General features: G+C 51.2%; 1 protein-coding gene across 1 annotated transcript in view; it reads left to right on the plus strand.

Moving 5' to 3' along the window:
• Nucleotides 1-12,098, plus strand: part of LOC147105181 (uncharacterized) — a 78,863-nt gene extending 66,765 nt beyond the window's left edge. The window contains 1 exon segment of the mRNA XM_086011791.1: nucleotides 11,855-12,098. Coding sequence (XP_085867917.1) covers nucleotides 11,855-12,098 — 244 coding nt within the window.
• Nucleotides 12,099-12,585: the final 487 nt, after the last annotated feature.

A 12,585-nucleotide genomic window follows, 5' to 3' on the forward strand; every position in this document is an offset into this window, starting at 1 on the left:
GCACACCAGAAACCTGTGCCCGGCGAAAGGCACCACCTGCTTTAAGTGCGGTAAGAAGGGGCACTTCGGGATGGTGTGCAGAGGGAACCCCGCCGGAAAACCAACCACCGGAAAACCCGCCACCGCCGCGTGTGCGCCGTGGGAGCGGCTATCTTGGACACCATCTTGCCCGACCTCGTGGGGTCCGCCATCTTGTGAGCAGACAGCATGGACGCCATCTTGTATCGATCAGGGCCCTACAGTGGCATCGGTCACAGTGGACCAGACCAGGCCGCACCCGCTATCCAGATCAATGGTGGACATCGAGGTAAACGGGTGCCGGGTTAAATGCTTAATTGACAGTGGAAGCACGGAGAGCTTTATCCACCCAGAACTGGCACAACAACTCTCCCTAAAGGTGGTCCCTACTCAGGGTACCATCTCTATGGCTGATAAAACCCAGACATCGACCATTCTGGGTTACTGCACGGTACAATTGTGCATTAACGGAACTGTATATGATAATTTTAAAGTATTAATCATGAAGAACCTATGTGCGAGCGTGATCTTGGGCCTGGATTTCCAGTGCAACCACCAAAGCATCACGCTCAAGTACGGTGGGTCCCAGCCGCCCCTCACAGTGTGCGGTCTGGCTACCCTGAAGGTAAAGCCGCCTTCGCTATTCGCGAACCTTACCCCTAACTGCCGGCCAATAGCGACCAAAAGCAGGAGGTACAGCTGGGAGGACAGGCGGTTTATCGCGACCGAGGTAGACAGGCTCCTGAAAGAGCGCATTATTGAACGCAGCAACAGCCCGTGGCGCGCCCAAGTGGTAGTGGTAAGGGGTAGCGAGAAGAAACGGATGGTGATCGACTATAGTCAAACGATCAACAGGTACACCCTACTAGACGCCTACCCGCTACTCCGCATATCAGAAATGGTGAACCAAATCGCCCAATACCGGGTGTTCTCCACCATCGACCTCAAGTCAGCGTACCACCAGCTCCCTATCAGACCAGAGGACCGCCCGTACACCGCCTTCGAGGCGAACGGACGCCTCTACCAATTCCTCAGAGTCCCCTTTGGGGTGACGAATGGGGTCTCGGTCTTCCAGAGGGAGATGGACCGCATGGTCGATGACCACCACTTGCAGGCAACCTTCCCCTACCTCGACAACGTCACCATCTGCGGTCACAACCAGCAGGATCACGACTCAAACCTCGAGAGGTTCCTGAAAACCGCACAAAAACTCAACCTCACCTACAACGAGGACAAGTGCGTTTACAACACCACGCGCCTCTGCATACTAGGCAGCGTGGTGGAGAATGGGGAAATCGGGCCAGACCCCGACCGATTGCGCCCCCTACGGGAGCTGCCCCTGCCCAACACTCCCAAAGCCCTGAAAAGGTGCCTGGGGTTATTTTCTTATTATTCCCAATGGGTCCCCAACTACTCTGCCAAAGCCCGCCCCCTCTTGAAAGCATCCTCTTTCCCGCTCTCTGCTGAGGCCCACGCCGCCTTCAAAAGCATTAGGCAGGATATTGAGCGGGCCACGCTACAGGCAGTGGACGAGAACACTCCATTTCAAGTGGAAAGTGATGCGTCTGACTTCGCCTTGGTGGCCACCCTCAACCAGGCGGGGCGGCCCGTAGCTTTCTTCTCGAGGACCCTCCAAGGGCCCGAGATCAGACACTCCTCCGTGGAAAAGGAGGCCCAAGCCATCGTGGAGGCAGTGCGCCACTGGCGCCACTACCTAGCCGGCAAACGCTTCACCCTACTTACCGACCAGCGGTCGGTAGCGTTTATGTTCAATAATAAACAGAGGGGGAAGATTAAAAATGATAAGATTCTTAGGTGGCGGATCGAGCTCTCCACCTTCGAGTACGACATCATTTACCGGCCAGGGGCCCTTAACGAATCCCCTGACGCCCTCTCACGAGGGATGTGTGCCAGCGCCACCGGGGATCGGCTACAGACCCTCCACAACGACCTCTGCCACCCAGGGGTCACGCGGCTGTTCCACTTCATAAAGTCCCGTAACTTACCCTACTCGATTGAGGAAGTTCGGTCCCTGACCAGGAACTACCGCACTTGCGCTGAGTGCAAGCCTCGGTTCTACCGCCCAGAGAGAGCCCACTTAATCAAAGCTACACGGCCCTTTGAGCGGCTCAGCTTAGATTTCAAGGGCCCCCTCCCGTCCGTCGACCGCAATGTTTACTTCCTGAACGTTGTGGACGAATACTCCCGGTTCCCATTCGCCTTCCCCTGCCCAGACATGACCAGCGCCACGGTCATTAAATGCCTCAGCAGCCTGTTCTGCCTGTTCGGTATGCCGAGCTACATCCATACGGATAGGGGGGCGTCCTTCATGAGTGAAGAGCTACGCCAGTACATGCTGTCCAAGGGGATCGCCACGAGCCGTACCACCAGCTACAACCCCCGGGGTAACGGCCAAGTGGAGCGAGAGAACGGGACAGTATGGAAAGCAGTCACTCTAGCTCTAAGGACCAAGGGCCTCCCTATCTCCCGCTGGCAGGAAGTCCTCTCGGATGTGCTCCATTCGATACGGTCGCTATTGTGTACGGCCACTAATACCACGCCTCATGAACGAATGTTTGTCTTTCCCCGGAAATCCACCTCAGGCGTATCCATGCCGTCATGGCTCTCCACCCCAGGTCCGGTACTCGTGCGAAGGCATGTGAGGGGCCACAAGACGGACCCTCTCGTGGAGCCAGTACACCTACTCCACGCCAACCCCCAATACGCATATGTCCGGCACGCCGACGGAAGGGAGGACACCGTGTCCATAAAAGACGTCGCCCCAGCCGGCATCGACAACAACCACGGCAATAGCGGCAACGACGATCACAGCAACTCTTACCCACCCACTACTCTATCATCACCCCCGGAAGAACACCGACCAACGGCACCCCCACCAACTACCCCTCCAACAACCCTGGCGGCACCCCCGGCAGAGACCCAGGAGGCTACCGGGGACACCCAGCCGACACCCGCGGCACCGCAACAGCCACGTCGGTCGCAGAGGACTATCAAACCCCCGAACAGACTAAATCTATAGAAGGGGTGAATGTGATGAAATATTCCATTCACCACTGCCTGTGACTGAGATCGGTTTCAGTGTCATTTCCCTTCCCCCAGACCTCATTGTATTGTGTACTGGAATGTGCTGTATTGTATACTGGAATGTGCTGTGTGTAGGGCTCCGCCCATACCTTGCCCCATTTGTAAGCTAGCTTCAGTCTGGCCTCAGTCTCCAGAAGGAAGACATCTCTCTCTCTTACGTGTTACTTTCTAAGTTAATAAAAGCCTTGTTTTTGTTCTGCTAACTTCGAGTCTCGGAATTATTGAGGCACATCATTGTGTTCAGTTCTGAGCACCACACCTTAGGAAGGATGTAGTGACCTTGGAGGGAACACTGATGGCTGAGAGTTCATCTAATAAGTAGCTGAGATTTACAGACCTGCTTCTTGGTTTGCTCCTTCGGGGACAGGACCCTACCAAGCCTACCTGGCCTGGCCTACAGGTTACTCCGGTCCCACACTACATGGTTGATTCTTTATCTCCTCTGAAAAGGCTTAGCAAGCCACTCAGACGTAAAATGTCACTTAGGGAGGGACAATAAATACGGTTTTCTGAGAACAAATACAAAAGAAAGATAGCAGAAGGGTGTCTGGTTGCTGTGAAGCTGAGCACAGCAATGAGTCAACACCTTCTGGAGGGGAGGGGTGGGTGGAGAAACAAAAAGAGAAGTTGATTGGATCATTTCTAAGCATTTGTATGTGTGGTGTTACATTCCAGATACTACTGAGCATGAAGAAAAGCGAACCGGTCCTTCTGTGACCACAACTGTAAACACAATAATAAATAAAACAATACCTACGAACAACTCCCCAATTCCTACAGATAGTTTCAACAGGATCCTAATGCTTTCGGCAGCTCCTGACCGTGAGTATCTAGTTCTTGTAGAATGAAACATAGCAAAGGAAGTCTGATAAATAAAGGTGTGAATTATTTTCAGTAATTCTGTATTAACCTGTAAATTATTTGTCTTCCACTTCTTTTGCTCTTCCAGTCCAATATATCATTGCCCAAACCAAAGGTGGACCATAAATGATTCCCAGTACTTTGCCTCTGCCACAAGGATGTATGCGAGAGCAACATGTTTTAAATAATCCTCCGAGTTTACCTCGTGAGCCAGATTCTTCATCAGCTTAGCATTGAAGACTGAAGCTGTCCTGTTTGGCTTCTGCCGGAACTCCCTACCCCAGCTCCCAGTTCCACCTCTCTCTATTACTCATTGAGAGTGAGTCCAAAGTTGTATATCCATGGTGCTCTGTTTAACCCTGAGCCTAAAACCCCACATCACGAAGGCTGCCTTATTTCACTTCCTTAACATTTGACTTCTCCGTCCCAACCTTATCTTCATCACAGCTGAAACTCTCATCACATCTTTGACCCCTCCAGGCTTGACTTCGCCAAGGTTCTCCTTGCCAACGCTCTAAGCTACAACCTGAGAAACTTTCAATCAATTTAGAACTCCAGTGCCCGCATCTTCTTGTGAGTTCTGCTCATGTATCACCCTTGTCCCCAGTGAGCTTGACAGGCTTACCATTTTCCAATGCATTGATTTCAAAAATGTTTGTTCTTATTTACAAACACTCCATGCCTTACCTCTACAACCTCCTTAAGCCCTGCTTCTCTGTTTTGCAGCCTTCGTTTTCCATCTCTGGCACAATATGCATCTAGCACTTTCCACTGCTCCACCATCCTCGACAGAGCCTTCAGCCATCATGCTCCTGTCCTCTAGAATTCTCTTCCTAAATCCCATCCCCTTGCTATATTTCAGCTCACATTTAAAGCTACAGGAAACTTTCTGGTATCCGGCACTGACGGGACCGAGCTGGTGCCGGTCGATCAACACTGCCGGAGAAATGAGCGCTATAGTTAAAACATACGGAGCTCAGAGCTCCATCTGAAGCAACAAACCCTGTTGCTTAGCAACAGCTTCAAAACAGTCGGCGCAGCTTGCAAGTGTCTCTGTAGCTAAGCAACAGCTTCAGCTAGATGCTTGCAGAGCCACAAATGGAGAAAAAAAGCAACTAAAAGTAAAAGAAGTTACCTGAACCAACTCCTGAATTTTGCCGGTGGATACAGCATTCCGGATATTTAACCTCCGATTAAACGAAAGTTTCCTGTACTTGAAAATCTTTCTCTTCTAGCATGTACTCCTCCAACTCCCACTCAGGGATTTCTTCTTTGTCCTTATCGTTGACTTACAGGCAGTAGAAAGAAGACTTTCGCCCATCAGTAGGGGATGGATTTAAATCCTGAGCGCGCAGCAAATTATGACACAAAAGGGTAAATTGATCAATCATGCACAGCCAGCAGAAGTTGGAGAATTGGCAATATAGTTTTGTATCCCTATCTCTGACCTGTGTTCCCTTTACGTGAGGTTCTCAACTGAGAACAAGGGATTGCTGAATTTACCCTAACATTGACACAAAACTCGATAAAGTAGTAAAAAGTAAAAAGGATAGTAGCAGACTTCAGGAGGACATAGACAGACTGGTGAAATGGGCAGACACACGGCACATACAATTTAATGCAGAAAAGCGTGAAGTGATGCATTCTGGAAGGAAGAATGAGGAGAGGCAATATAAATGGAATGGTACAAATTTAAAACTGGTGCAGGAACAGAGACATCTAGTGGTTTACATACAGAAATCTATGAAGGTGGCAGGACAAGTTGATGAGGCTGTTAAAAAAGCATACGGGACGCTTGGCTTTATAAATAGAGCTTATACTAAACCTTTATAAATCACTAGTTTGGCCTCAACTGGAGTATTGTGTTCAATTCTGGACACCGCACTTTAGGAAGGATGTCAAGGCCTTGGAGAGGGTGCAGAGGTGATTTACTGGAATGGTACCAGGGATGAGGGACTTCAGTTACGTGGAGAGACTAGAGAAGCTGGGATTGTTCTCCTTCGAGCAGATAAAGTTAAGGAGAGATTTAATAGAGGGGTTCAAAATCATGAAGGGTTTTGATCGAGTAAATAAGGAGAAACCATTTCCACTGGCTGAAGGGTCGGTAACCAGAGGACACAGATTTAAGGTAATTGGCAAAAGAGCCGGCGGTGAGATTTATTTACGCAGTGAGTTATTATGTTCTGGAATGCATTGCCTGAAAGAGCGGTGGAAGCAGATTCAATAGTAACTTTTAAAAGGGAATTGGATAAATAATTGAAGGTGAGAAAATTGTGGGACCATGGGGAAAGTACAAGGGAGCGCAACTATTTGGATAGCTCTGTCAAAGAGCTGGCGCAGGAACAATGGGCCGAATGGCCTCCCTCTGTGCTGTAAGATATGATTCTATGATTGGCAGCCATCTTTAGAGACATAGGGATGGATGGTGAAACCAATCAAAAAAATTCACACTGATGATTTAGGGGGAAATCTTCTGGGTAGGGGTTAAGCATATTGTAGGAGTAAAGGAGAGGGAACTTTACTTTCTATTCATCTTGTGCTATACGTGACCTAGGCGTGCTTGATGGTGACATGGGCTGTCAAGCAAAAAAGCAATTTCTGACCCCAGTGTTGTTAGTCCTCAGCTCAATGAACAGAAAAGTTACCCTTCCAACAAGTTTCCCTAACAATTTTCTCCCCTTTCCATCTCTGCCAAGATATTGCCTGTCTGAGCCTTGACAGATAGCGCGAGGAGGCTGGTTGATTGCGGAGGGTATCACAGTGATCCCGACCGTGTTCTCACCTGCTGTCTACACATGCACTTCCAGCAAGAGAGGCTAGAAAATGGCTGCCAACCCATTAAAGGGAGGCACAACTTGACTTTTACGAAGAGGTGTGAATATGCACAGTCCTTAAATGTTTTTGAGTTGATGAATCTCATTTGTGAGGTCATCCACTTTGGACCTAAAAAGGATAGATCAGAGTACTTTTTAAATGGTATAAAGCTGGAAGCAGTGGAAGTCCAAAGGGACGGAGGGGTCCATGTACATAAATCATTAAAATCTCATGGACAGGTACAAGGGGTTAGAGGTCATGGTACAGCTATACAAAGCCCTGGTTAGACCACACCTGGAGCATTGTGTGTGATGAAATATTCCATTCACCACTGCCTGTGACTGAGATCGGTTTCAGTGTCATTTCCCTTCCCCCAGACCTCATTGTATTGTGTACTGGAATGTGCTGTATTGTATACTGGAACGTGCTGTGTGTAGGGCTCCGCCCATACCTGGCCCCGTTTGTAAGCTAGCTTCAATCTGGCCTCAGTCTCCAGAAGGAAGACATCTCTCTCTCTTACGTGTTACTTTCTAAGTTAATAAAAGCCTTGTTTTTGTTCTGCTAACTTCGAGTCTCGGAATTATTGAGGCACATCAATTTTATTAACTTATTTTTCAACACTATGGATCAACTCCTGAAACCCGAACGTTTGTATTTGGATCAACATGCTCCGGACGCATCAGCACGCTTCGGACACTGGTTTGAGTGTATGGAATTCTTCCTGGACAATTCCGCAGCCGTCAAAGACGCTACGGACGCTGCGAGGATGAGACTCGGAATTCTGCGGAATTGGGTAAGCCACCGGGTTTACCCCCTCATCCAAGACGCCGAGACGTACCTGGCCGCCTGCGACATCTTAAAGGCGCATTACCAGCAGCCTACGAATGAGGTGTATGCTAGGCACCTGCTCGCTACCCGCGCACAGCGACCTGGGGAATCGGTGGAGGAGTTCCTAAGCACCCTGAAAATGCTTGGCAAAGACTGCAAGTGCCGAGATGTAAAAGCCGCAGTGTACACTGACGAGCTTGTTCGCGATGCCTTCATCACAGGCCTCAGCTCCACTTACATCCGGCAAAGACTGCTGGAAAAAACGGGGTTGGACCTGAAACAGGCTGCGGACACCGCGCGATCCCTGGATGTGGCCCAGAGAAACTCGGACGCCTACTCTTCAGCCCGCGCCGTCCACGCCGCCACGTGTGCACCGAGGGCGCCGCCATCTTGGAAGGCATCTTCCCCGCCCGACAGCCCGACACCGGCTGGGCCCCGCTCTCCCCCCAGAAGCCCTACGACAGCCGCGACGCGTCAGGGACCCAACTGCTACTTCTGCGGGCAGCCAAAGCACACCAGAAACCTGTGCCCGGCGAAAGGCACCACCTGCTTTAAGTGCGGTAAGAAGGGGCACTTCGGGATGGTGTGCAGAGGGAACCCCGCCGGAAAACCAACCACCGGAAAACCCGCTACCGCCGCGTGTGCGCCGTGGGAGCGGCTATCTTGGACGCCATCTTGCCCGACCTCGTGGGGTCCGCCATCTTGTGAGCAGACAGCATGGACGCCATCTTGTATCGATCAGGGCCCTACAGTGGCATCGGTCACAGTGGACCAGACCAGGCCGCACCCGCTATCCAGATCAATGGTGGACATCGAGGTAAACGGGTGCCGGGTTAAATGCTTAATTGACAGTGGAAGCACGGAGAGCTTTATCCACCCAGAACTGGCACAACAACTCTCCCTAAAGGTGGTCCCTACTCAGGGTACCATCTCTATGGCTGATAAAACCCAGACATCGACCATTCTGGGTTACTGCACGGTACAATTGTGCATTAACGGAACTGTATATGATAATTTTAAAGTATTAATCATGAAGAACCTATGTGCGAGCGTGATCTTGGGCCTGGATTTCCAGTGCAACCACCAAAGCATCACGCTCAAGTACGGTGGGTCCCAGCCGCCCCTCACAGTGTGCGGTCTGGCTACCCTGAAGGTAAAGCCGCCTTCGCTATTCGCGAACCTTACCCCTAACTGCCGGCCAATAGCGACCAAAAGCAGGAGGTACAGCTGGGAGGACAGGCGGTTTATCGCGACCGAGGTAGACAGGCTCCTGAAAGAGCGCATTATTGAACGCAGCAACAGCCCGTGGCGCGCCCAAGTGGTAGTGGTAAGGGGTAGCGAGAAGAAACGGATGGTGATCGACTATAGTCAAACGATCAACAGGTACACCCTACTAGACGCCTACCCGCTACTCCGCATATCAGAAATGGTGAACCAAATCGCCCAATACCGGGTGTTCTCCACCATCGACCTCAAGTCAGCGTACCACCAGCTCCCTATCAGACCAGAGGACCGCCCGTACACCGCCTTCGAGGCGAACGGACGCCTCTACCAATTCCTCAGAGTCCCCTTTGGGGTGACGAATGGGGTCTCGGTCTTCCAGAGGGAGATGGACCGCATGGTCGATGACCACCACTTGCAGGCAACCTTCCCCTACCTCGACAATGTCACCATCTGCGGTCACAACCAGCAGGATCACGACTCGAACCTCGAGAGGTTCCTGAAAACCGCACAAAAACTCAACCTCACCTACAACGAGGACAAGTGCGTTTACAACACCACGCGCCTCTGCATACTAGGCAGCGTGGTGGAGAATGGGGAAATCGGGCCAGACCCCGACCGATTGCGCCCCCTACGGGAGCTGCCCCTGCCCAACACTCCCAAAGCCCTGAAAAGGTGCCTCGGGTTATTTTCTTATTATTCCCAATGGGTCCCCAACTACTCTGCCAAAGCCCGCCCCCTCTTGAAAGCATCCTCTTTCCCGCTCTCTGCTGAGGCCCACGCCGCCTTCAAAAGCATTAGGCAGGATATTGAGCGGGCCACGCTACAGGCAGTGGACGGGAACACTCCATTTCAAGTGGAAAGTGATGCGTCTGACTTCGCCTTGGTGGCCACCCTCAACCAGGCGGGGCGGCCCGTAGCTTTCTTCTCGAGGACCCTCCAAGGGCCCGAGATCAGACACTCCTCCGTGGAAAAGGAGGCCCAAGCCATCGTGGAGGCAGTGCGCCACTGGCGCCACTACCTAGCCGGCAAACGCTTCACCCTACTTACCGACCAGCGGTCGGTAGCGTTTATGTTCAATAATAAACAGAGGGGGAAGATTAAAAATGATAAGATTCTTAGGTGGCGGATCGAGCTCTCCACCTTCGAGTACGACATCATTTACCGGCCAGGGGCCCTTAACGAATCCCCTGACGCCCTCTCACGAGGGATGTGTGCCAGCGCCACCGGGGATCGGCTACAGACCCTCCACAACGACCTCTGCCACCCAGGGGTCACGCGGCTGTTCCACTTCATAAAGTCCCGTAACTTACCCTACTCGATTGAGGAAGTTCGGTCCCTGACCAGGAACTACCGCACTTGCGCTGAGTGCAAGCCTCGGTTCTACCGCCCAGAGAGAGCCCACTTAATCAAAGCTACACGGCCCTTTGAGCGGCTCAGCTTAGATTTCAAGGGCCCCCTCCCGTCCGTCGACCGCAATGTTTACTTCCTGAACGTTGTGGACGAATACTCCCGGTTCCCATTCGCCTTCCCCTGCCCAGACATGACCAGCGCCACGGTCATTAAATGCCTCAGCAGCCTGTTCTGCCTGTTCGGTATGCCGAGCTACATCCATACGGATAGGGGGGCGTCCTTCATGAGTGAAGAGCTACGCCAGTACATGCTGTCCAAGGGGATCGCCACGAGCCGTACCACCAGCTACAACCCCCGGGGTAACGGCCAAGTGGAGCGAGAGAACGGGACAGTATGGAAAGCAGTCACTCTAGCTCTAAGGACCAAGGGCCTCCCTATCTCCCGCTGGCAGGAAGTCCTCTCGGATGTGCTCCATTCGATACGGTCGCTATTGTGTACGGCCACTAATACCACGCCTCATGAACGAATGTTTGTCTTTCCCCGGAAATCCACCTCAGGCGTATCCATGCCGTCATGGCTCTCCACCCCAGGTCCGGTACTCGTGCGAAGGCATGTGAGGGGCCACAAGACGGACCCTCTCGTGGAGCCAGTACACCTACTCCACGCCAACCCCCAATACGCATATGTCCGGCACGCCGACGGAAGGGAGGACACCGTGTCCATAAAAGACGTCGCCCCAGCCGGCATCGACAACAACCACGGCAATAGCGGCAACGACGATCACAGCAACTCTTACCCACCCACTACTCTATCATCAGCCCCGGAAGAACACCGACCAACGGCACCCCCACCAACTACCCCTCCAACAACCCTGGCGGCACCCCCGGCAGAGACCCAGGAGGCTACCGGGGACACCCAGCCGACACCCGCGGCACTGCAACAGCCACGTCGGTCGCAGAGGACTATCAAACCCCCGAACAGACTAAATCTATAGAAGGGGTGAATGTGATGAAATATTCCATTCACCACTGCCTGTGACTGAGATCGGTTTCAGTGTCATTTCCCTTCCCCCAGACCTCATTGTATTGTGTACTGGAATGTGCTGTATTGTATACTGGAATGTGCTGTGTGTAGGGCTCCGCCCATACCTGGCCCCGTTTGTAAGCTAGCTTCAGTCTGGCCTCAGTCTCCAGAAGGAAGACATCTCTCTCTCTTACGTGTTACTTTCTAAGTTAATAAAAGCCTTGTTTTTGTTCTGCTAACTTCGAGTCTCGGAATTATTGAGGCACATCATTGTGTTCAGTTCTGAGCACCACACCTTAGGAAGGATGTAGTGACCTTGGAGGGAACACTGATGGCTGAGAGTTCATCTAATAAGTAGCTGAGATTTACAGACCTGCTTCTTGGTTTGCTCCTTCGGGGACAGGACCCTGCCAAGCCTACCTGGCCTGGCCTACAGGTTACTCCGGTCCCACACTACATGGTTGATTCTTTATCTCCTCTGAAAAGGCTTAGCAAGCCACTCAGACGTAAAATGTCACTTAGGGAGGGACAATAAATACGGTTTTCTGAGAACAAATACAAAAGAAAGATAGCAGAAGGGTGTCTGGTTGCTGTGAAGCTGAGCACAGCAATGAGTCAACACCTTCTGGAGGGGAGGGGTGGGTGGAGAAACAAAAAGAGAAGTTGATTGGATCATTTCTAAGCGTTTGTATGTGTGGTGTTACATTCCAGATACTACTGAGCATGAAGAAAAGCGAACCGGTCCTTCTGTGACCACAACTGTAAACACAATAATAAATAAAACAATACCTACGAACAACTCCCCAATTCCTACAGATAGTTTCAACAGGATCCTAATGCTTTCGGCAGCTCCTGACCTAGTTCTTGTAGAATGAAACATAGCAAAGGAAGTCTGATAAATAAAGGTGTGAATTATTTTCAGTAATTCTGTATTAACCTGTAAATTATTTGTCTTCCACTTCTTTTGCTCTTCCAGTCCAATATATCATTGCCCAAACCAAAGGTGGACCATAAATGATTCCCAGTACTTTGCCTCTGCCACAAGGATGTATGCGAGAGCAACATGTTTTAAATAATCCTCCGAGTTTACCTCATGAGCCAGATTCTTCATCAGCTTAGCATTGAAGACTGAAGCTGTCCTGTTTGGCTTCTGCCGGAACTCCCTACCCCAGCTCCCAGTTCCACCTCTCTCTATTACTCATTGAGAGTGAGTCCAAAGTTGTATATCCATGGTGCTCTGTTTAACCCTGAGCCTAAAACCCCACATCACGAAGGCTGCCTTATTTCACTTCCTTAACATTTGACTTCTCCGTCCCAACCTTATCTTCATCACAGCTGAAACTCTCATCACATCTTTGACCC

The sequence above is a fragment of the Somniosus microcephalus genome, chromosome 18 (genome assembly GCF_052327205.1).
Source record: "Somniosus microcephalus isolate GS21.2 chromosome 18, FLI_Smic_1.0, whole genome shotgun sequence".
In the NCBI taxonomy this organism is placed as follows: domain Eukaryota; kingdom Metazoa; phylum Chordata; class Chondrichthyes; order Squaliformes; family Somniosidae; genus Somniosus; species Somniosus microcephalus.